General features: G+C 54.2%; 1 protein-coding gene across 2 annotated transcripts; it reads left to right on the top strand.

Annotated features, from left to right (window-relative positions):
* Positions 1–2,424: 2,424 nt before the first annotated feature.
* CDHR1 (cadherin related family member 1) lies at positions 2,425–23,746 on the top strand. 2 transcript variants are annotated; one of them, XM_027129701.1, is made up of 17 exons: positions 2,426–2,901; positions 3,428–3,523; positions 4,288–4,433; positions 5,254–5,304; positions 6,442–6,531; positions 7,795–7,881; positions 9,193–9,309; positions 10,314–10,457; positions 11,812–11,890; positions 13,221–13,321; positions 15,945–16,148; positions 16,657–16,809; positions 18,419–18,583; positions 18,981–19,048; positions 19,566–19,794; positions 20,448–20,705; positions 21,371–23,746. In XM_027129701.1, the coding sequence occupies exons 1-17, from the start codon at positions 2,847–2,849 to the stop codon at positions 21,926–21,928; spliced, it is 2,601 nt and encodes an 866-aa protein (XP_026985502.1). In that variant the 5' UTR covers positions 2,426–2,846; the 3' UTR covers positions 21,929–23,746. The 2 variants fall into 2 exon arrangements, with proteins under 2 accessions (XP_026985501.1, XP_026985502.1); XM_027129700.1 differs by having other exon boundaries at positions 2,425–3,523.
* Positions 23,747–24,363: the final 617 nt, after the last annotated feature.

Raw genomic sequence — 24,363 nt, 5'->3', positions numbered from 1 at the left:
AGATCAGGGTCCATGGTGAGAACCTCCATAAAGAGCTGCTGTTTTTTACGTTCTCAGATGCTTTGTTTGAGGACAGGGGCCGGTCTAGAGTGACTAACTCATTCCCGTTTAAGTCAAACTTTAATGGTTTTAGCATTGAAAGTCCAGTACCCCGGAAATCCCCTCAGTCCCAGGCAAACCAGGCCGCTAGTCACTATAAGAGATCTGAACCTGTACAACTGAAGGGGGACAGAAGAATATAAACTACAAATACAAAATTAGGGCTCTGGAAGGACGTGTGAGAAAGGGGCTCAGGAGCTGAAGCTTCGGGAGCTTCACGGTCATCTTCCTCTGCCATGGAAAGAGTTTCAACTATTTTTACAGCCAGGCCAAGCTGGGTGTGAATCCAGACTCTTTCCCTCACTGGCTGTGTGAGCCTGGGCAAGTGACTTACCCTTTCTGTGCTTTCACTTCTTCCTTTCGAAAGCAGGGACAATCACACCACACACACACACACACACACACACACACACACACGGCATGTGGGGTACTCCTTCTCTATCCCTCTCCAGTACAAGTCTGTTGACTGAGTGAACTGAGGAGAAAGGAGTCAAAAGCACCACAACCACTGGTGAGGAGATGGGCAGATGGGACACAGGGAGAGCCGGCTTTTCTTAGCACATTGACACTTGCCCCAGGAAACCCTGTCTGTGCCTCCAGCTCACTGGGTGATCTACAGAGAGCCGCAGTCTCCTCATCTCTGTGTAGCACACAGGAAATGCTTGCCCTAGCTTTGTCCCAGCATTTTGTAACACGAATGATGCAGGAATGTCTGTGCAAGTTAAAGTGCATCTTTCCAGCAGACTCACAGATACGGAGAACAAACTAGTGGTTACCAGTGGGGAGAGGGGAGGGGAGAGGGGCAATGTAGGGGTAAGGAATTAAGAGGTACGAACTATTAAGTATAAAATAAGCTACAAGGATATATTGTACAAGACAGGGAAAGTAGCTAATATTTTATAATAACTATAAATGGAGTATAACCTCTAAACATTTTGAATCACTATATTGTACACCTGTAACTTATGTAATATTGTACATCAACTATACTTCAATAAATAAAATAAAATAAAAATAACTGTTATACCTTTTCAAAAAATAAATAAAGTGCACCTTTTCAGTGATAGGGCCAAGCCCGAGGGGATTCAACATGAAGGGTTTTGGTTAATTGGGCCTGAAAATTGCCAAGCACTCTGGGACTGCTCATTCATCTTCTCCTTGGCCTGAATCCCTAACTCTTGCTAACAGTAGTTGGAGGGGGACTGGCCTGGGGGATGGGGGATGCTCTACTCCTGTGAACGTGCTTGGGGAGGAAATGTTGGGACCCCAGCCTCTCTGGGGAGCACACAAAGGGGTCTTCTCTGTCTGTGGCCACACCCTCCCAAGGATATCCTTGAGCGTGACCAAGCTCGGGCCTGAAGTGTCCGCCCTGTACACCCTGTGAATATAAGGAGAACAGGCTGCTTCTTCAACCAGATGCTGGTGTCTGAGCAAGAAAGTGAAGGTCCAGCCCAGGGAAACTTATCAGCAACCAGGAAGGCTCCTGAGCTTAAGTGTTTCTCCCAGCTGTCAGCACCCGGGGCCCCCATAGCAGCGCCTCGCTTGCCTAAACGTCTTCCAGGGATGGGAAGCTCACCCCTCCTGGGACAGTCCATACCTGTGTTGGCCAGCTCTGTTAGCAAGTCTGTCCCATCATGGGGCCTGAATCTGCTTTCAAACAGTTCGCCCTTCCTTGCAAGGCGTGCGTGGGTCTGCTGCTTCTCCAATGGTCACAACTGGGCACTGCAGATGGGGAGGGAGGCTAGCCTGCTGCCTGGCAATCTCTGCCTTCCACCTTACTAGAGACTTGAAGGCCCTCTCTGCTGCCCACAACACACGTGGACCCCCACTAGTGACCAGACTAGTAATCGGACCCTCTGGGAGAGCTAGCCTGCTTCCTGGCAATCTCTGCTTCCACCTTACTAGAGACTTGAAGGCCCTCTCTGCTGCCCACCACACACGTGGACCCCCACTAGTGACCAGACTAGTAATCGGACCCTCTGGGAGAGCTAGCCTGGCCTGGGCGGGGGCAGGACAGGAATGGGTTGAGATCTCAGAGAGGTGGTCCTGATAAATCCTCACCATCTGCCCCTTTCCCAACCGCAAAGCTCACCCTCAAAGCCTTCAGGGACACATCCCTGGAGTCGATTTGGATTTTTCAGGCCATGCCCTTCCCAGAGCCCACCCACCCCCTTCCTGCCCCGCCCTCATTTCTCCTAGAGACTAGTGGGAGGGACCCTTCCGCGCTGAGGTTGCGCCCGTGCCCTGCCGCTGTTTTACAGTCAGGCTCAAAGAGAGCGGCAAACTCTCTGACAGTCACAGAGGAAGTTCATAAGAAGGGAAAACTCCAGTGGAGCCCATGCCTACCAGGATTTGCAGACCTGGAAAAAGTCCCAGTTTTCCAGTGCCCTGCGGCCCTGGGGTCCCCTTGGCTCCTGCGCTCCAGACCTGGGGGCAGAGGTCGCGGTAGCACAGAGGAATGCCCTCCCGGCCCCCACCCCCGCCCGCTGCTGGTAGCGGGTCCCCTCAGCTCTGCACCCACTAATTGGTCTCGTTCCGCTGCGGGCGGGAGCGCTCCAGCGGCGCCGATCCGAGCCGTATCATCCGCTTAGCGCCCTCCGCACCTTTCGGCGCTCCCGCCCACGCCCGCCTCCCGCCGCCGCCCCCACCCCACCACCGGCTCTGCACTCGTCGCGCGCGCAGGGCATGCTCCGTGCTCCGGCGCCCGGCCTCGGCTGCGGGGAGCAGCAAGACCCGCCCGCAAAGACATGGGGCGCGGCCTGCGGGCCGTCCTGGCCCTGGGGCTGCTGTTCCACCGCCTGGGTGAGTGGCCGCAGGCCCCGCGGGCCCCGGTAGGGACGAGGGGTGGGTGCTGGCGCCAGCCGGGTGGACCCAGGGACAGTTCTGGACCGTTCATTTCCAGAGTGGGGCTCGGGATGGGGGACGGGGACACGGACTGGGGAAAGGGGATTCTCGCTGCTCTCCGCTTCTTCAGAAGCACAGTCGGAGGTTTGGCAGCTGCCCCGAGGGCTGTGGGAGGGTGTTTTCACTCCCCGTGTGACCTTGACCAGGGCACTGCCCCTCTCTGGGCGAGGCTTCCTAGTCTGCCCATTGATGGGGCTGAGACTGGCCGCTGCCTGAGTTCCAAACGCCCAGATGGTGCGTGTCCCTGACAGGCCGAGCCCAGCCGGAGCCCACGGGAGGAGGTGGCCGAGGGCCCCGGTGGGCGCGCTGGGCTCTGGGACGGGAGCCCTCGCCTGCCCGCGGGTGGGCCAGACGCGCGACCACGCCGGTGCCGAGCTGTCCCTGCGCGTGTTCGGGTGTCCTCTGTTCTGTGTTCTCTTCCTAGCCCAGGCCAACTTCGCCCCCTACTTTTTCGACAACGGGGTGGGCAGCACCAACGGAAACATGGCCCTCTTCAGCCTCCCGGAGGATACTCCTGTGGGTGAGTACGCCTGGCGTCTGCCCCACATAGGTCTCCCGGAGGGGCGGCCCACGTTCCCCTGGACATAGAGACCGAACCCGTGACTCCTGGGACATCCTGTTAGCGCTCTGAATTCCCTGGGGCAGTTGCAGGAAAGGAGGGCACGGGCGGCCGTGGACACCTAAGCTGGGCCAGTCCTGGAGACCCAGGCGCCGAGCCCAGAGACGGGGCCGGCCCCAGGGGCAGGCGGCAGTCCTCAGCGCTGGGGCCTTTACCCACTGCGTGACCTTGAGCAAAGTACTAACGTGCCAGAGCCCCAGGGCTCTAGGCTTTAAAATGGCCCCAGAACAATGAACTCAGTGGCATCTGCAGGGAGAGGAGCGGGAGAAGGAGGGAGGTTCACACTTCCTCTCCATCACCTGGTCTGGGAACCCTGAGCAAAAGGACCGCTGCAGTGTACAGGAAGCACCTGCTCAGAGTTCCCTGAATAATCCAAGCATGGGGAACAGTGCTGCCCGTGGGTCACCCCTCCACCTTAAGGCTCCTCCCTTTTCCCTCATCCCGCATCCCCAGTCTTGGCTCCTGGGACAGGAGTCATTTCCAGGCAGAGACTCTAGAGTTAGACCCAGCAGCCCTGAAGCCCTCTGTAATCCGTATTCTAGATTACAATCTGTAAAGTGGCAGGTACTAACAGCCACCTGATAGTCATGAAGAATAAAGAAAAAGAGTAGGAAGCAGCCAGCTGGGACGGGGCCAGCAGTGAGCGCTCAACTGTCTCTTTCCAGGCTCTCATGTGTACACCCTGAATGGAACAGACCCCGAGGGAGACCCCGTCTCCTACCACATCAGCTTTGACCCCAGCGCTAGAAGTGTCTTTTCGGTTGACCCCAATTTTGGAAACATAACCCTGATTGAAGAGCTGGACAGAGAGGTATGGGGACCTGTGAGGAACATTGCCTGCCAGGCATGTAGACAGAGCTCTGTGGGCGGGAAGGTGCCCTAGAGAGCATCCTTGGAGAGCTCCCATAAATCACAGAAAACTCAGCCAGCGGATCAGGGCTGGAAAGACTGGTTTAGAAAGCGGCTCTGAGCTTGGTAAAACTCCTCCCCCTCTGTGCCCTCTGAACCTGCGGGTGACAGGGCGTGGGCTATGTTTCCCTTGTGAGATCCCACACCAGGCTGGTGGACCAGGTACCTGGACCTCAGCCGCGGGATGCTGCCAGCTCTGATCCAATGGCAGACTCCACCAGTACAGAGAAGGGAAAGGGTGGGTCCCAGAGACAGCTGGGGGACACGGCAGAGGAGGTGAAACTGTTCTCCCCTCCCTGTCACCCTACGGGACGTGGGGACCTCGACACCCACCGTGTCAAGGGGAGAGCTTGAGACACCACAGACCTGGACCTCTGAGGAACTGTAGAATATGGAGAGTCGAGGGAGAGATAAGGGGCAAAAAGAGGAAAAATTTTAAATGGACTAAAAACCTCTTCCTGGGTCCTCCAGCACACTCGTTAGCATCTCTCATTCTGACAGGGGTGCATTTTCTGTTGGCACCTCCACCCTCTGGGTTTATGAGAACCCCTGATGGGCCAAGCCCCAAAATAAGGTCTCAAGCATGGCCAGAGGCAGCTTTCAGCCACTCTGCCCTGCTCCAGGGCTCCCTTGAAATGCCCGGGCCTCCTCTGCTGCACCCAGCCTCCAGGGGTCCCTATGGTGCCTCAGACTCCTGGACACTTTGTCCTTGTGCTTCACAGAGGGAGGACGAGATTGAAGCCATTGTCAGCATTTCCGACGGCCTGAATCTGGTGAGTACACACTCCAGCCAGCCCCTGGCAGCACGCGGGGCAGGGCTCCCAGCAAACCTGAGCTGAGGTCCAGCAAGATCTGCCCCAACATGCTCATAGGAGAGAGGGGAAGGAAGGGAGGGAGAGCACACCCACATTCCTCAAGCAGTGTCTCCTCAAACCTGCTTGCCCATCCATCTCCTCCCGCCTGGCTCCTGGCTCTGCACCGTCACCCAAGCTGAACACCTGGGCACCCGACCCCTCCTTCCTCCCCTCCTTCCCCACAGCTGCCACTTTCGCCCAGCCCTCATCACTGCTTCCCGGATAATCCTGGGGGCTCCCCTCCCTCCAAGGCTCCCCGACCTCAATCCACATCTGGAGCCATCACTGTGCAGCACCAGACCTGGCCACAGATCCCAGCTCAGAAAGCGCTAGCAGCTGGCCCCCACTGCCCTCAGGGTGGAGTCCAAGCTCCAGACTGCCATTCAGAGCACCGTCAGACTCACCCGCCTTCTCTCCCACATTCACCCCCCCAGCCGCGTAGCCCTAAATCTGCTTCTGCGCTCTAAACCCACGTATGTGCTTCACTCTGCCCTTGCCCATGTTGCTGCTTCTTCCTGACACAGCTTCCTCCTCTTCCCCTCTCACCTGACAAAGTGCTGCAGACCTTACTTCTCACACCTCTGTGAGGCCTCCCTGCTGTCAGCCACCGCAGGCTGGGTCAGATGCCTCTTCTCTGGGCCTCTGGATGTAGCCCCCTAAACTGGTGCCTTTGCCTAGGCTGGGGCACACGGTGCCCTCAGAGTCATGTGGTGCAGGCCCCAGCCCCCAGCGCCCAGCCTGTTGTGGTTGCCGCCCTGAATGACATCACGACTGTTCTTTCATATGTTGCTATTTGCCCACCACCCCACCCTGCAAAGTTCACACCATCAGACTGTGTCTTCTGTCTCCAGCATGGAGCACAGTGCTTGGCACCGAGTAGTTCCTTAACAATGTGTGCTGCATGAATGAATAAAAGAGGCAAGGAAGGAGGGAGGGAGGGGAAGGGAGGGGGAAGGAGGGGGCAGAGACATACACCTAGGGTGTTAGAGGCCATTGTCCCTTTATCACCCGGAAGGTCTCAATGCTCCAACACCTGTCCCCTTTGCCCCTTCTCAGGTGGCGGAAAAAGTCACTATCCTGGTGACGGATGCCAATGACGAGGCACCCAGGTTCATCCAGGAGCCCTACGTTGTCCAGGTTCCCGAGGTGAGCAAGGGGCCACCAGGCAGGGTCGATGCACTCCCGCCCCAGGCCTCTGGGCTGCCCTGTGACCTGGCCAAGGGGACCAGGCATTGGAGTGAAGAGCCCTCTCCGTCACTCACTACCCTCTGGAGACCCCTCCCCTCTGTGTCCTCCTGCCACCTCTGTTGCCAGCCCCTCACATTTTTATTCCAAAGGAATGTTCATTGACCATTTTCCATTAGAATTATAATGCACTTTCTTTTTGGGGGGCACCCTCGCCCCCTGCAGTGAAAATGCTGAGTCCTAACCACTGGACCATCAGGGAATTCCCTATAATGTACTCTTATTGTGAAAATGTGAATTGTACAGAAAAGTAGGGAAAAAAGAGTTTCAGAAACCACCCTTAATCCCTCCAGCTTGAGACAACATTGTTAAATTTGGGGGTATTTCCTCCTCATCATTTTCATGATCATAGGTTCTTGCTTTCTCTTTGTTTTACATAGTTGTGACTATACTAAACATGTGCTTTCTGTATTCTATTTTTCACTGAATTTACAACATAAGAATTTTCCTCAGTAATTGTAAAGTTGCGGTAACTAAGATTTTAATAGCTTTCCTTGAGTGCATATTCCAGCATTTACTGAACTGTTCCTTTATGTTTGGATATTAAAGATACTTTAAGTTTTTGCCATCATAAGAAACACCAAACAACAGACTCTGAGCATAAAAGTTCCTTTCTCTAATTGGAATGATTTGACATTGCTGGGTCAAAGCCTGGGTGCCTGTGAGGTGTTGCCAGATTGATTTTCCAGAATGGTACCTGTTTGCCTTTCCCCTAGGATGTGAGAAAGGGTTTGTCTCCTGGTTCCTGGCCGACACTGGCCATTCTGGGAGTTTTAAATGTCTGCTAATTCAGTAGGAGAAAGATATTTGCGCTGGCTCTAAGCTGCACGTGTGTGATCCCTGGTGATACGGAATATGTCTGTGTTTGTTAACTTTGCAGTCACTTCATATTTAAAGCCTTTGTCTATTTGGAGCCGTTCTCGGGGGGAGGATGTCTGTTTGTTCCTCCTTCTCTCTGCCCTTTCCTGACCCCGCTCTGACTCCAGTGTGTCTGCTCCATCAAGGCCCCTCCTCCTATTGGATGCTCCCTGGGTCAGTCACCACCTTTCACCTCTTTTTCACCCCTCACTTCCCTGACTCCACCTTTCCGTGCCCCCAGACCCCAGTTCCCCGAGCATCTGTCACTGCCCCTGGGACTGACCTTCTGTGGCTGTGACCCCTCAGGACACACCTGCCAGGAGCAGTATCGCCAAGGTCCGTGCAGTGGACAGGGACACAGGTTCTGGAGGGAGTGTCACCTACTTCCTGAAGGTAAGGTGGGACACACAGAAAATAACCAGAGGCCTGGGCTAGCAGGGACACCTGGACAGCCCCCATCTCCATCACTAAAGCCCTTAGGTCAGTGCCTCAACTGTTCCCAAAGATTGTCAGAGATGGTGCATCCCACCCAAAGAGGTCTCAGTAAATGCAGGCGTGGGATGAATAGGTGGGGACCTAAGACTGGCCTGAGAGGAAGCCATCTTCCCTGACTGGCCCATCTTGGCTCCCTCTGAGTTGACCTGCCTCCCTCTCCCCAGATCTCAGGACCCTCAGCTCTCCCCCTACCAACCCCTCCCCCAGAAGATGGCCTGGGCACTTTGCACTCACACAAAGTAAAAGAAACTTGTCTGAGCCTAGAAGTGTCAATCGGAAAAAAGGCAGAAGGGGCAACTCTCAGAATGAGCAGAGCTGTGACACCTCCACCCTACCCTTGTCCATCCATCCCACCCTGTCGAAGGCGGAGACCCCTCCCCACACCTCCTGCCTTTCCCTGGACTCCTCCGGAAACCACTGCCCTCCTTCCCATGGCTGCTGTTTCTGCAGCATCTTCTCTGCTCTCCACAGTTAATCACTTGCTCTCACCATTTTCAAGGCAGTATGGCTCAGTGGCTAGAGACACAGGTTCTGGAGAAAGCCCCTGGGCTCCACGGGTTCTGGAAAGACTCCACCACTTCCCACGCATGGGGCCTCCGTCATTGTATGACTTTCCCAGCTCAGTTTCCTCAAGTTGAAAGCGCATCCTCATTGGAAGTTGTGAGGATTAAATACGTGTCCAGCTCCAACAACAGCTCCTGACACACAGTCACCCCTCTTCAGATTGAGGGTTGTCTCCTGTCCCCATCTGACCGCCCCAACCCCCTACCCAGATGCTGCTGACTGACCCACAGTCACTTAACGGAGGGTTGGAAGATCCCGAAGGCTCTCTCTGTCACTATGGCTTTCAGCCCTCACCTCCTCTAGGTTAGAGCACTCTGCTGACATTTCTGCCTGCTGGAAACTCCAGGCCAGAGCTGAGCCCCGAGCTGGGCCCCGTTGTTTTCCAGCTGAGCTGAGAAAAGAGCTGAGGCCCTGCTGGAAGGGAACGTCTTTGCTGGACTGAGGGAGAGGGAGGGGAAGCCCAGAGCCCTAGGAAGCAGGGCCCTGGGGGCCGGGAAGACTGAGTGCCCTGAAGTGTGCACCTCAGCCCTGAGACCAGAGTTCGTGTGATGAAGGGAGGACGGTGAAGACCCCCTTTCAGGAAGCAGAGCAGGCGAGGGACCTGGGTCCCTCCCCAAGGCCCAGCCTGCCCCTCGCTCTTTACAGAATCCACACTCCACCAGGTTTTCTGTGGACCGCCACAGTGGTGTACTCCGCCTCCAGGCTGGGGCCACGCTGGACTACGAGAAGGCCCCGGCCCACTTCATTGCTGTGGTTGCCAAGGTAACAGAGAGGGAGGAATGGCAGCACCTGGACTCTCCTCAGCCTCCGTCAGGGGAAGCTGCCCTTGGATTGGAGCAGCTAGGTTCTACAACTGGGAGGCAGTTCGGGGCAGAAGGTACAATGGGGAGGGGATGGGGGGGTGCAGCCGCTCGGAATCTCTAATGCGTGGAGCCTGCCCAGACATGGACATATTCTCCAGGGAGGCTGGTGTTTCTGAGCCAGAGGGGGCTCACATCCACACAGCCTGGCCTCTGGGCACCTCTGTTTCTCTGCCCGGGCTTGCTCACCCTCCTCTTCCTCTCTGTGTGACCGGTTACCCTCTCTGAGCCTCAGTTTTCTCATCTGCCCACCCCGAAACTTAACTAAATTCCTCATACTTCTAAAGCGTGTGACATGGGATCTGCAGCTCAGCAGGTGCTCGGCCAAAGCGGCTGCTCTTTCCCGAGGGCAGGAAACCCAGCCGTCCCTCTAAGCCCCCCATTTTCTTTTCCAGGAAGGCCCCTGCCGATCACATATTGGCTACAGGGCTTCCCCCTCAGTCTGCACCAGGAGGCTCGTGCTGGGCCTGCCTGCCAGCCACTCCACGAGCGCTGGCTTGGTGGGCACACGGCTCCATCATACACGCTCAGGCGCGGGTCCACATCGTGCTCTTAGCAGGTCCTCAGGAGTGTTTGAGGCTTGGCTCCGGGCTGGGAGAGGGGATTTGGCTCCGACCCCCTCCTCCTCTGCTACTGATCAGACATGATTTCCCTGGAGAGAAACCTAACCCTCTTTCCAAAGGAATGCCTATGAGCGCCTACTGCGTAGCAGGCATTGATTGAAGACCTTCTTGCATCATCTCATTTAATTTTCCTAACACCCGTATGGGGGCAAAATTATCTCCAGGGGACACGGAAGCAAACGGAAATCAGGGAGGGCAGCCAGTAAGTGACAGGAGCCGGATTCCGTGGGAGTCTGCTCAACTCCAGAGCCCAACCTCTCTTCCCTCTCCGACCCTTCCCCAGGATGGCGGAGGGAGGCTGCGAGGGGCCAGCGTGGTGCTCTCGGCCACCACCACGGTCACAGTCAATGTGGAGGACGTGCAGGACATGGCCCCTGTCTTCGTGGGCACGCCCTACTACGGCTATGTGTACGAGGACACCCTTCCGGTGGGTGGCTGCGCCCCTCAGCCCAGTGTCACCTCCAGACACCTCCTGCCCTGTCCTTCGCGCTGCCCGAGGATCCCCCTGCTGGATGGCTGGGCTCGACCCGGGCTCGCGCGCCTCAGCTCACGGGGAGGCCGGCTCTGGACCCCTCACTCAGGCCACAAACAGGTCGTTTTGCATGCGGAAGTAGGCCCGGGAAGAAGCGGCGGCTTGTGTGTGGAGCACGTACCGGGTGCCCAGGCTATGCCAGGCATTTCTTCACTCACTCAGGCTTACGCCAGCCCGGCTGCACATGTCAGCCCTTCAAAAGGGCTGAGAAGAGAGGCTGGGAAGAGAGCTGATGATTTGGTTTAGGTGGCCCTTTCCTCCACCTCGTACAGGAGGTGAGGTGCCTTTTGCTTCCCTCCCTCCAAGCCTGTAGCCTGGGGCCCCTCAAACCGGTAGTTCTCCCACAGTTTGCTGCCGAATCACCATAACCCTTGTCGGGCATCACACGCGGGCCCAGCTGGAAGGCTGGCCTCAGCTTCCTCCCCCTTCAGCGCAGTCTCTGTCCCTCCTTCCCGCCCCCCCTGTGTTTTGTGTTTTGACCTCTCAGGTTCCAGTCCTGGGCCTGGCATCCAGGGGCTGGCGTCCCCTCCACCCGGGAGCCCCCACCATCCTCTACTCAGCCCAGCCCTCTCGCCACTGCACCCTTTTCCTTCTGCCGGACACGTGCCCATGGGCCTAACACCTCCTGCCCTTCTCGGCTCAGCCCAGGCACTGCTTTCGCTGACATCTTTGGTTGATGTCTGCTCCTACGCCCAGCACGCCCCTCCACGGGCACGCCCCTCCTTGGGGTGAGCCCATGTGTTTATGTGCCCCCCCAGCCACACCTCCCATGGCCACGGCTCAAGAACTCTCTGTGGAATGGAATTGCATTCTCAATTTTCACTTGCCCGGATTCTGATAATTCCCAACTTTATACAACAATGAAAACACTTACTGAGCACTACTCGTGTGCTGGGCCCAAGCTAAGACATCACCTTTTCAGATGCTGGCAGCTGAGTGGTGCAGAAGGGCACAGAGTGAGGGAGAGAGAAAGGCTGGGCTGCTCTCATGGGGGCCGCAGGTCAGAGCAGGGCGAGGCCCAGACGGTCCTGCTGAGGAGCTAAGCGGGAAGGAGGTGCCGGGGCGGGGGGAGAGGACAGTCAGGAAGCTGCCATGAGGATGGATAGGCCTCTGGGGAAAAGGGCCTGAGTAGGGAGACCAGGAGGGGGTGGCAGGCCAGGATCGAGCAGGGCTTGTCAGGTGGGGCAACTTCCCAAAGCCTTCGAACGGCCTCCCAGGGCCACAGGATAAAATCCTTGTTCCCCCCAAGGGCTCAGAGGTCCTGACTGTCGTCGCCATGGATGGAGATCGTGGCAAACCCAACCGTGTTCTCTACAGCCTCGTGAACGGTGAGTCTGGGGCTCACTGCTGGGCTGCAGCTACAACTCGCTGGGTAACCAGAGTGAGATCCAACCTCTCCGGATCCCAGTTTCCTCATCTATAGGCCAGAAGCACAAGATGCGTGGAGAAGAGTGGCTGGGTCCCTGCAGGAGGCGGCACGTCTCCTTGGGCGTCTGCTTTGGTCCCTGCTTCTCATTATGTCCAGCAACAGGGAGAGACGCATTGGGCAGGGAGGGGCTGGGGGCTGGATACTGAGAGCGGCACAGGTGGTGCCAATTCACGTTCCCACAGGCTCCTGGGCATACCTGGTTAATGGGAAGGGGTGGCAAGATTTCTTATACTCTTTAAATTGCCATCTGTTTTTCTCATTCTTTTAAATGTTTTGGCCTAGAGCATAGAGTTGAATTCAGTGAATTAAATGCAATGATGATTTTGCGTGTGCCTAGTACTAGCCCTGTACATGGGTGAGAAAACTGAGGCTCAGAGAAGCTAAATTATCCCAAGTTCCCATTGGGTTTGAACCTAAGTCTGCTGGCTCTTTCCACAGCTGGGCAGCAGCTGAGCAAGAGAAGCCAGCCCTGGGGAGGGCTCTTGAGCCCTCAGTAGCTGGTCCCCTCCAGGGGACCACCACACCTCGTACCTGGTCCCCTCCAGGGGACCACCACACCTCGTGCCTGGTCCCAGACGTGCACACATCTCTATGCTCTCACTCAGACACCATCACCTCCTCTGACCCTGTCCCTGGGACATGCCTGGTACACACTCCCCTTCCAGCAGCTCACACACGTGCAGATGTGTCCACTATCACACACAGGCATCTCTCCCCAGGCATGCAGACCTCTGACTGCCTTCCCTCCCCTCCACCGCTGCAATCCTTCAAACACCTACCGAGTGCCCACACCACACCATCTCCTCTCCTGTCTTCTTGCATCTCCCTCTACTCCTCCTCCTCCAGTCTTTCTCTTTCTTCCCTCCATTATTTTCTCTCCTTCTCTCCACCCCCCATCTCCCTTCCTCTATACCTCTTTATTTCTCCTTTCTCTTTCTATCACACACACACACACACACACACACACACACACACACACACACACACACAAGAAGCAAAATACTAGAGCACCTGGGAGCCAGAAAGTAGTGAGCTTGAGTCCCAGTTCTGCACTCATGTGTAACTTTAGATAAGTTACTTAGCGCCTCTGAGACTCAGTTTCCTCGTTGGCAAGACACAGATGATAATAGGGGAGACTTGAATGAGATAACATCTGAGGAACGTATGGCACCCTGCGCCACCGTGTGGCCTTGTTCAGAGCTGCAGGGCACATCTCTCTTCTGTGACAGGCAGTGATGGAGCCTTTGAAATTAATGAGACGTCTGGAGCAATCTCCATCACCCAGAGCCCTGCCCAGCTCCGGAGAGAGGCGTATGAGCTGCATGTACAGGTACCCTCCCACGAGCTTGGCGTTCCCCACCCTTCGGCCCTGGAAGGTTCCAAAGGTGATGAGACCTGGGCTGCCCCCTTACCCCCCAGGGCTCGCAGGATCTAGGGAGGAAGGATCTAGATGTTGCTTCAAGGAGCACCTACAAGAGGTGGTACCTGGCGAGGGGAGCTGTGATGAGGCAGGAGAAGGAAGGCTGGAAGCAGCGATGCCATGAACATGGGTAGGACCCAGCAAGTGGAGACTGGTGTTGGGGAGCACTGTTTAGGGTGGGGCAGGCGGAGGCCTTGCAAAGCTAGGAAAGCCCAATGAGCCGAGGCTGGAGGTGAGAGCACATGATATAGCAGGGGCGCAATGAGGGGTCAGGTGGGACCGGAGCCAAGAGTCCACAGGCAGCACGTAAAGGGGAAACGGTTGGAGCCCAGCTGGTGCCGGAGGAGTAAAGGCCTTGAATACGAGGCATGGGTTTTCCCTGCAACAGGGCCAGCTTTGCGGCCATGCAACCTGTGAGATGACACAGGAACCACAGTTAGAAGGGTCCCATGCTGGGCTTAATGCTCTGCTCTTGCTGTCTTGAAATTCTCAGGGGGCCCCCTATTTTCATTTTTCACTGGGCCTGCAAACTATGTACCTAGTCCTGCCCAAGAGCAGGGAAGAGCCATGGAAAGGTTTGAGCAGAATTAGAGTCTTGTTAAAAGCTCACTCTGACTGCTCACTAGACCAGTGGGATTCCCAAAATCAGAGAGCTTGGAAAAAAAAAGATTTCCAGGACACACTCCTGAGGATGGGTATTTAGTATGTCTGGGGGAAACCCAGGATTCTGCATGTTTTGAGCTCCCAGGTGATTCTGGCACCAGTCTCAGCCTGACGTTTGAGAGCACTGGTCCCAACTTGGGTTTGGAGGGAAGTGGATGAGAGGTAGGGAAGCAAAGCCATCAGCCCAGGTGACAGATGTCGAGGGGCCGTGGGGATGAGCGGAGGCGGAATGGTGAAAATGGACGAACGGCAAACTGTGAAGGAGACAGACTCCACAGAACGGGGCCATGAGGGGTGGGGGAAAGGAGAGGGAGGGATGCATCTAGGGTGGTACCGTGCCATCAGGAACACAGGTGAGAAGGCAAGTTGAGTAGGATGGGCATGAGACATTCTGGTGCCTCGGGGACATTCAAGTTGAAACATCCAAACTTGTGGGTACAGGTTTGGACTTCAGGGCAGACAGCATCAACATACAGGTAGCTGTGAAAGGAGGGGAGGGCATGAGGCCACCCAGAGGAGGGCTGGGGGGAGAAAGGAGCCACCGGCTCAGAAGGCCACTGCGGGAGCACCCCAGGATAAGAGTGAGGAAGAGGGAGGTGCCAGGGAAGGAGAGACCAGGGGTCAAGTTCAACCTGCAAAGGGGAGCCACTTTAGCCAAGGGGACAGCACACTCGGAAGGGGGAGGGGGAGCGGGCAGTGCCACCTGCAGCATGGAAGTCAGTGTGAAGTATCTGAGTTGGGGACGGGCTGAGCATTGAAAGGGAGGAAAGGGGGCAGAGGGCACAAGCTTCTACCAAAGAAGAGTTAGGAAGCAGCTAGTGTGTGATGGAGTAGAGGGCAGGGAGGGTCATTTGAGGATAGGTAAGACCAGACATGCTCATAGGAGAGCAGAAGGAAGCCCTTGCAGGGCCTCATATGGTATTTGCCACCCGTTCCTGAGGTGCTTGTGGACTCTTGGCCCTGGCTTTGCAGCCTGTATTTGTCATCCACTGTGCATCGCCACACCTCCCCTCCCTGCAGCCTCCCCCTGGACAAGTGGACACAAGTGCAGAACATGGTAAAGCTAGGGTTTGAACCCGCCTCTGGCTGCAAGGAGAGGGCAGTGCAGTGAGGTGGAGAGAGCACTGCCTAAGGAATCAGACACATCTACTTTCTTCCTAGCCCAGCTGTGTGACCCTCACTCCTCTTGCCTCATCTGTAAAACAGGACAAGTAATAGCACTATACTAGTTTCCTATGACTGTTGTAACATATCACCACAAATTTAGTGTCTTAAGACAACACACATTTATATCTTGCAGCTTTTGTGAGTCAGGAGTACAGGGTCAGCTTAGCTGGGTCCTCAGATTCAAGGCCTCTCACGTAGCTGCCAACAAATTTTCAGCCAGGACTGGGTTCTCATCTGAAGGCCCAGCTGGAGGAGGGTTAGCGTCCAAGCTCACATGGTTATTGGCAGGATTTAGTACCTCGTGGGCTGTCAGACTAAGAACCTCTGTTCCTTGCTGGCTGTTGGCTAGACATCACCATTAGTTCCTAGGAACACAGGCCTCTTCAACACAGCTGTTTGCTTCATCTAAGCCAGCAAAAGATAGATATAGATAGATATCTTCTATCTGTCTAGAAGATAGAAGTTATGACCTAATCTAATCACTTATTAGTGATTAGATTAATCACAAATTAGTGACCTAATCACTAAGTGATATCTCATCCCCTCTGCCATATTCTATCAGTTTGAAGCAGGTCACTAGGCCAGGCCACACTGAAAAAGAGGAGATTACATAAGGGCATGAATACCAGGAGGAGGCAGGGATCATTGGGGCCATCTTGGAATCAGCCTGCCACACAGCCATAGCCACCTGTCCCCACCCCAGGTGACTGAGGTCAGCTCTGCAGGGACCCCAGCTGCCCAGGCCATGGCCCCTGTCACCATCCGGATCGTGGACCTCAACAACCATCCGCCGACATTCTATGGAGAGAGTGGACCCCAGAACAGATTTGAGCTGGCCATGTATGAGCACCCGCCCCAGGGGGAGATCCTGCGGGGCCTCAAGATCACTGTCAACGACTCAGACCAGGTATGTGGTCCTGCCCTCCACTCTGTCTTCCTGCAAACCACATGGGACCAAGTCCCAAAGCTGAGCCTGCATGAGCCTTTCCTGCTGATGTCACAGGGGCCTGGAGAGTCACAAAATGAATGACGCAAGAGTGGGTAACCAAGAGAGAGAGGAGGGAGGGTAGATAATCAAAGACTAGCTGCTTGGCCTAAATATGTTCACAATCAATTAAAAGGAAAAAGCCAGTCAAATGAAAGCACCTGTGCGTCTGACCCTCCAGACATTGCAGATGTGGCCTGTTGCCTCCTGTGCCCGGCTCAGGGCTAGGCTTTCTGTGCTTGTTTCCTTGGTGAGTCTTCATAGTCTGCTCAACCTTTCTGATTCTTCATCACCTCCCCTATAGAAAGAAGTAATAATACTCACCTCCCGGGGTCAAGGGCACGTGAAGGCTCCTTGCACAGCGCGACTATCTAATGAGTTTCTGTTCTCATCCATCTTCCCTGTTTCCTTTCTCCAAACTCTTGTCCAGGGAGCCAATGCCAAATTCAACCTGCGGCTGGTGGGACCTGGGGGCATCTTCCGAGTGGTCCCCCAGACGGTCCTGAATGAAGCCCAAGTGACGATCATTGTAGAGAACTCAGCCACCATTGACTTTGAAAAGTTCAAAGTGTTAACCTTCAAGGTAGGTGATGCTTTGCACTACCCTGAATGGGGGGCCACAGCAGCACCTAGATTCATTCCTAAGGGGTCCCTTGTCACACTCTGCCCCTCCTGGCCCTACTCCTTTCCTCTCAGCTTCTCTGCCCCTCCTGCTGATTTGAGGAGTAGGTGGAAAAGGGAGAAGAAGAATCATGACACAAGAACCTTCTCTTACTGCACACAGCCTCACTGAGCTCCCGCTTCTAAACTACGACTGTCCCCAGGAATGCATGCAGGGGTGTCCAAAGGAAAACTACCAATACGATGTGCCATGTGAATAGATTGAGAGAAGAAAACCATTTGATCCTCAGGATAGATATTTTCTCATACACATTTGACATATGTCATCTATTCTGTTAAAAACTTTAGCAGGAGATGAAAAATATACTCCTTTGCACTTGTAATTATTTAAAATGATAAACATAAATAAATAATGCATATTATACATAAATATATAATTATATTAATAAAAAGGAAAAATACTTTGTTGATATTTTTTAAATTGTTTTAATTATTTATGATTATAAATGCATAGACACCGATAGCTAGCATCATGCTTAAAAGTGAAATTCTACACAACATTGTAAAGCAACTATACTTCAATCAATCAGTCAGTCGATAAAAGTGAAATTCTAAAAGCATTCTATGAAGTCAGGAACAAAACGTGGATAACTGCTCTCACCACTATTCTTTAACACTATTCCTAGAATAACATTATTCCTGGATAAAAAAAGGAAACAAAAGGTACAAACATTAGAAAGGAAGAGTTAAAAATTATTATTATCATCATTATTTTAGATGATGTGATTGTTTGCTTAGAAAAATCTAAAAGAAATGATCGAAAAACTGTTAGACACAGCAAAGTTGCTAACATGATTAATTATAAAGTTGATACACAAAACCTAATAGTTTTCCTACGTACAAAAAACAGCAATGAGAATAATGGAATAAGAGAGCACTTTTACAGTAACAACTAATAGATAAAATTTCTAGGAATTACCATAACAAGAAATATGCAGCATCTAAATGACAAAAAAATGCACAAATTTAACAAAAGGACATAAAGAAGGCAAGAAATATAAAGACACACCCTGTTTAAAAATGCAAATTCTCATCAATTAATAAAGGATCACACCACCTCAATTAAGTCTTACCCAGAATTTCCTTAGGGGAGGAGGGAGGGGGCTTGACACAATTATACTGGTTTTTATCTGGAGAAATAAACCTGAATAGTCAGGAAATTCAGGTAAAAAGAATATGAGGCAGGAACTTGCTCTAACAGATATTAAAGTATATTATGAAGCAAAATAGTTTTTTTAATGGAAGTTTAAAACAAAGGAATATGCAAATCAGTGGAGCAAAAGAAATTGGTCCCAATGCAAATGGCAACCATAAGGAAACGGGCATTGCAGTCAGTGGGGAGGGAAATGTTGTGTGCCTTAGAGGTGCCCCCTGCAGGTGGGGGCAGGCATAGCTGGCTGGCTGCTGAGAAAACGGGAGACAAGGCAGGGATGATACTGAGACGGGACGTGGCAGGCTCTCTGCAGAGCGACTGCCACCCAGACAAGTCCTCCTTTTCCTTCCTTCCCCAGCTTCTGGCCATCGAAGTGAACACCCCAGAGAAGTTCAGCTCCACAGCGGACATCGTGATCCAGCTCCTGGACACCAATGACAATGTCCCCAAGTTCACGTCCCACTACTACATTGCCAGGATCCCCGAGAATGCCCCAGGGGGCTCCAACGTGTTGGCTGTCACAGTGGGTTGGGGCTGACCCAGGGACTGGGGGTGAAGGGAGCCTTGTGAAGTCAGACAAACTGGGGCTCCAGTTTGAATGACAAAGCCCACACTAACTGGCTGTGTTCTTAGACAAGCTACCTGCCCTCTCTGAGCCTGTTTCTTCTATACAGTGGGAATAACAGCACCTCACAGGACTATAATGAGGACATATAATGAGAAACACAAGGCCTTCCAGATCTGGTTCCTCCAATGCTTGAGATCTCCTGGGGCGAAACTAGGGCTCCAGAGCAGGGCTCCAGATCAGTTTCTCCCCAGCTGGACAAACCCCCCAAATCCTTGTTTTGCCATTGAAAGCAAGAGCTGCCAACATGCCCTGACAAAGGGGCAGGGGCCACTGGGAGCTTTCTCTCTTCCAGGCCGTGGATCCGGACACAGGTCCCTGGGGTGAAGTCAAATACTCCATCTATGGATCCGGGGCAGACCTGTGAGTAGATCCAGAATCCCGGACAGGACCTCAGGCAAGGGATTTGGGAGGCTGAGGGTGGAGGAGGATCTGTGCTAAAGGCAGGAGGAGCCTGGGAAGAGCAGGACCTGGGTCGGGAGGTGAGCCTGGGTGCAAGGAATGGAGGGGAGCTGTAGACAGCCTGAGGTCGAGGTGTGGGGACCCACCAGGTGAGGTGAGTCTGAGAGGAGAAGGGACATCATTATGGCCTGGAGCTGGGGCTCGTGGCCTTGGGGGCCAGGCAAGCAGTGCTGGGCTAGGAAGGGGCAGGTGGTGGGAGGAGAGGGAAGGGCTGTGACTCGGGTTAAGTTCTACATTGATAAGACTGCTAAGTAGGTGGGTGGTCCTGCGGGATGCCTTGGGGAAGCTGCCTGGTGCATTACCGCCCGTTCCTGTAGGCGGCTCCTTACCGCAGGCACGTGCGCACCTCTGTGAGTGTACACGCATGTATGTGAGTGTGCTTGTGCACACCCTTGCCTGCTCTGTCTGTGCCCGACAGCTTCCTGATCCACCCATCCTCTGGGATCATCTACACGCAGCCCTGGGCCAGCCTGGACGCCGAGGACACTGCCAGGTACAACTTCTACGTGAAGGCAGAGGACATGGAGGGCAGGTACAGCCTAGCCGAGGTGTTCGTCACGCTGCTGGATGTCAATGACCACTACCCCCAGTTTGGAAAGAGCGTCCAGGAGAAGACAATGGTGCTGGGGACCCCAGTGAAAATTGAGGTGGGCTTCGAAGGTAGCTGAGCTCCCCTAAAAGTCTTGTCCCTGCAACTGCAAGCGGCACTGTAGCATACGAATTTCTTTTAAAATATACTGGATTCCTGAAATAAGCAAGGGTTTTTAAGGTACTTTATATACCCTCATCCCCACCTCAACCCAGAAGTAACCTCTGAGAAAGAAGATATTTTTGCCACTTTACACATAAAAATAAATTAAGGCTCAGGCAGGTTGCATGTTCGGTTTGCCTGAGTTCACACAGCTGGTCTGCCTGCCCTTACAGCACCGCTTTCCCCGCTGCACTGCCTTCCCGATACGGAAAAAGCATGAACCCTGGAACCCAACAGACTTGACTCTGGATCCCAGCTCCCCTCCTTCTACCTCTCCATCCTTAGACAAGTCACTCTGCCTCCAGGCTTTTGTTTTTTGACAATACGGACTGCCTAGACTTGTTCTGAGAATGAATTGCTACAACACACGTAGAGAGCCAAGCGCAGACCCACCCTGGCTCATTCAATCCCTCTCCCAGCTCCATTCACTCAAATAGGATTAGGACCATTTCCCTTCAGCCCAGCCAGCTCTATATGACGTGTTGGTTGAGCCAGGGTACACAAGTATCGCCCTGAAGCCCAGCTCTGTCTGTCCCTCTCTGTGCACAGGCCACAGACCAGGACGCAGAGGAGCCCAACAACCTGGTAGACTATTCCATCATCCATGCAGAACCAGCCAACGTGTTCGACATCGATATGCACACGGGGGAGATCCGGCTCAAGAACTCCATCCGCTCCCTGGATGCCCTGCACAACATCACGCCCAGCGGGGACCACACGTGGTCGCTAGAGGTGCAGGCCAAGGACCGCGGCTCCCCATCCTTCAGCACCACGGCCTTACTCAAGATTGACGTCGTAGACACTGAGGTGGGTATGGAGCCCTGATCTGCGGGGGGGGGGGGGGGGAGGGCCAGAGGGCCAGCTCAGACCTCGCTGCCACGTGGCCAGAGGGAGAAAGACCACCTTCCTCCAAAGACACCCACCCAATGCTCTCGAAGACCACCTGTGCCATCGAACACACAGGCTTTGAAACCAGCTCGAAATTCTAGTCTCAACACTTTGTGATGGTGTGACTTTGGACTTTGCTAAGCCTCCACTCCCTTTCTGTAAAATGGGACTAATGATGCCTCCTTCACATGGGTGTTGAAAGGCAGAAGTAAAATCATTATGTGTAGTTCTCAGCTCAGGGTCTGGCAGGAAGTCATCACTTAAGAGGTTCTTAATGCACTTGGGCAAACGTGACACACACTCCCCCCAGTCAAAGGAAAGCAGTAGCAGCTAATGCAGGAGTTCTTCATCCAGAAGAGGTGCTTGCATCATGCTCTCTCTGTGTGCACTTTTCTGCACAGGTGCATGCATTGTGTTTTCTCTGTGTGCATTTTTTCTGCAATGAAGCCCGTAGTGCTCAGCAGATTCTCCAAGGGATGCCTGACCCCAGAAAGCTTAAAAACCATCAGGCTTAAGGGAGCTTACGGCCCCTGCTCTGTCCTCCGGGGATGAGGCCGGAGCAGCCGAATGCATCTTTCTTCCAGATGCTGTCCCGAAACCCCATGGCTGCCTTCCTGATGCAGACCAAAGACAACCCCATGAAGGCCGTGGGTGTGCTGGCCGGCATCATGGCCATTATTGTGGCCATGACCGTCCTCATCTCCACCGCCACCTTCTGGCGCAACAAGAAGTCCAACAAGGTCCTGCCGGTGCGGCGTGTGCTCCGCAAGCGGCCCAGCCCTGCACCCCGCACCGCCGGCGTCAAGTGGCTCAAGTTCAGAAGGACCAAGGCCGCTGACAGGTTTGTGCTCAGAGAGGATCCTCCCAATGAGAACTGCAACAACAACAGCCTGGGAAGTGCACCGGCCCCCAAAGTCCCCGCTCCCCCTCCACCACCCAGCATGGCGCCCAGCATGGGACCAGCCCATTGGATGGTGCCTACAGTCTCTGGCTCACTCGCCCCTCAGCGACCCCATCCATCACCAAAACCCAAGGCTTTGGCAGAACACGAGGCTGCGGGAAGACCCGTCCAGTCAGCTCTGGTCTCTGAGCTCAGGCAAAAGTTTGAGAAGAAGAATGTGCATAACGAGGCTTACTTCTAGAACGTGTCCTGTGGTCCCTCTCTCCCAACCCGATTGCCCAGCTGCTTGGGCCATACTCCCCAGCTCTGCCCCTCAGGGTCGCCCCTGTTTTGTGCAATGGTGTAACCCCCACATCCAGGGCTCAGGACAGTGCCTTGGGCGAGGAATTTATTTCTCTGGTTATGGATGCAATTGGCAAATACTTTCCCGTCACCCAGATCCTCGGCACGGCTTCAGTGCTCCCTGTTCTGCAGAGGCTGGGAGTTGACGAGGAGCCGGATCTATGTCTTCTACTCACCAACCCCAGACCTCACAGTGTCTCTTGGGTCCTGCTGGGCCCCAGCTTTCTCAGTCCAGGAGCAGGGCCCTGGCCACATGTGACAGGCTCGACTAGAACCTGGATCCTGAAGTCTTCAGCTAAGAACAGGAGCAGAAAAAGGGGGTTCAGTGCTGACTAAGGTTGAGGGTCAGCGAACCTTGCAGGCTGTAGGAGACCAAATGCAGCAGGGGAGGGCAAAGATGCACTGAAAACTCAGGCTGACTGTGGGCCTGTGCCTAAAAGCCATTGGAAGGTGGAGGATGGTGTCTGGGCAGAGACTGTGGGCCCCTGCTATGCCCACATGGGCCTGCCCTGGTCCCAGAAATAGCTGGAGCCACGCTGGCAGCCCTAGAGATATCCGGAAAAGCATCAAGTCCCCTAAGCAGCTGTCCCACCAGAAGTCCTTGAAGAGGCAGTGCAGGGCTGAGATCTGGGGAGACTTCCATTTTTATCCAGCTCTTCTACTCACATGCTATAACCTTGGGAAAGCTGTTTAAACTCCCTGCTCATCCTCTTTCTCATCTGGAAAATGAAGAAAGTGAGTCTGCCTCATTCATGGGTCTGGGGCGAGGCTCAAAACAAGTAGTAGCGACAGGAGCTTTCACCAAGTGCAAAGCAGCACAAATGCAAAGTATTTTTCTGCAGCCCAGTTCTCTGGGGGTGCAGCTCTTCCACAAAGTATTGGGAGCCCCTCAGCTATTCTTCCAAGCACCCCCCAGGAGGCGCTGTGCTGGGTGAGGGCACTGCCACTGATCCACCACAGCCCGAGCTGGGTGATGATGGCATAGCTTCCCTTCCATGTCTCCTCCCTCCCCACCCCACCCCCAGCTACATCCCCCGTGCAGCCCAGGACAGCCATTGTCAGAGAGGGCCAGAGCTGGGCAGCACATCCAGCCAAGGCTCCGTTTTGCCAAGATGACGAAAATGAGTTCCCTAGAGGAGTGATTGCGAGAGGCCACGTAGCAGTTTGGCGGCAGGGACCTGGTTTGAGGGCTCCCGGCCCCTCAGCATGTTTGTGTAGCCGGGGCACACCTCATCAGCTTGTGACCACGGCCTCCAGCAGAGACGACATGCAGGCCTCTATTAATGCAAAGAAGTTCCGTCTGACTTTAAGGAAATCTGCCAAGAGGAAATCTAAACGTGTGCCCAGAGAGAGACGGAACAATTCTTTGTGTTTCATTCCACTCACTAATTACCTCTCTAGAATACGTCCGTGGTTTTATTTAAACAGATTACATGCACCTGTGGTTTTCTTGATTTTTGAGTTGGTGTTTGAAGGTGTTACTCAGATGTGCCGGTGTGCAGGCTCCTTGCCAGGGTTTCTGCAGTCCACAGCCCAAGCTGTATTAAGGGTTGGGCTCTAACAAGCCAGGAGCCCAGACTGAACAAACAGGTGCAGGTTTCAGGACAGGGCTGTGCTGGATCATGTTTGCCCTCCATAGGCAATGCAGCATCCTTACAACTTGCATGCAGTTAACCTCTTTTGTAAATGGTAAATAAAATCTGTTAACCAAAAGCCAGGCTGACCTCTGGCTGCCTGCTTAGCATCAGTGTTCGCTGACTTGTGGAGACCAACTGTCCCGACAGCCAAGCTCAGCCTGCTGCCTGGCTCCTTTGGTGGATCCATCCCCCGACCCCCAGATCCGACTTGGGGGGGCTGCAAAATTTTGTCCAACTTGCCACGCATACATCTGTAACAGCAACATGCCTGTGGGGCTTGTCTACCTGAGTGTGGCTCATCAGAGCCTGGATGAGCAGGACACGCCTCAGCAGGGCTGCTTGGGGAGGAATGGCAACTGCAGCTAAAATTAATTATCGCCCAGCCCAGCCCAGCGAGGGCAGGAATTGGGAGGCAATGAAAGCCCAGGAAGCAGTGCTGTCTCTGGGACATGAAGGCCCCTGGGCTGGAAGCTCAGACCAGTATCAAGGCCCAGGGGTGGGGAATGGGGGCTCCAGGACAAGCCCAGGAACTTGAACCAAAGGAGAGGCAATCGTGGAAACTGGGCATGTGAGCAACTCTTGTGCTGGGAAGCATGGGGAAAGTGCCTAGCTGCCAGCACAAGCCATATTGAGAAAGAGGAGGAAGATGTGGCTAACACCAAGGGACTAGCAAATGTGGTGGCACTGGAGGGGACCC

Source organism: Aethalodelphis obliquidens, unplaced genomic scaffold, assembly GCF_003676395.1.
Source record: "Aethalodelphis obliquidens isolate GAN/ISIS:26980383/991018 unplaced genomic scaffold, ASM367639v1 scaffold37, whole genome shotgun sequence".
Lineage (NCBI taxonomy): Eukaryota > Metazoa > Chordata > Mammalia > Artiodactyla > Delphinidae > Aethalodelphis > Aethalodelphis obliquidens.
The sequence above is the reverse complement of the archived record's forward strand: the minus strand, read 5'-3'. Positions and strand labels throughout refer to the sequence as shown.

Bases quoted from the DNA above. Each gene is read 5' to 3' on its own strand.
- CDHR1 (XM_027129700.1), top strand. From the start codon at position 3,235: ATGGTGCGTGTCCCTGACAGGCCGAGCCCAGCCGGAGCCCACGGGAGG. The intron at 9,310-10,313 runs GTAACAGAGAGG...ACCCTTCCCCAG, and splicing joins TCATTGCTGTGGTTGCCAAG to GATGGCGGAGGGAGGCTGCG. The intron at 11,891-13,220 runs GTGAGTCTGGGG...CTTCTGTGACAG, and splicing joins TCTCTACAGCCTCGTGAACG to GCAGTGATGGAGCCTTTGAA.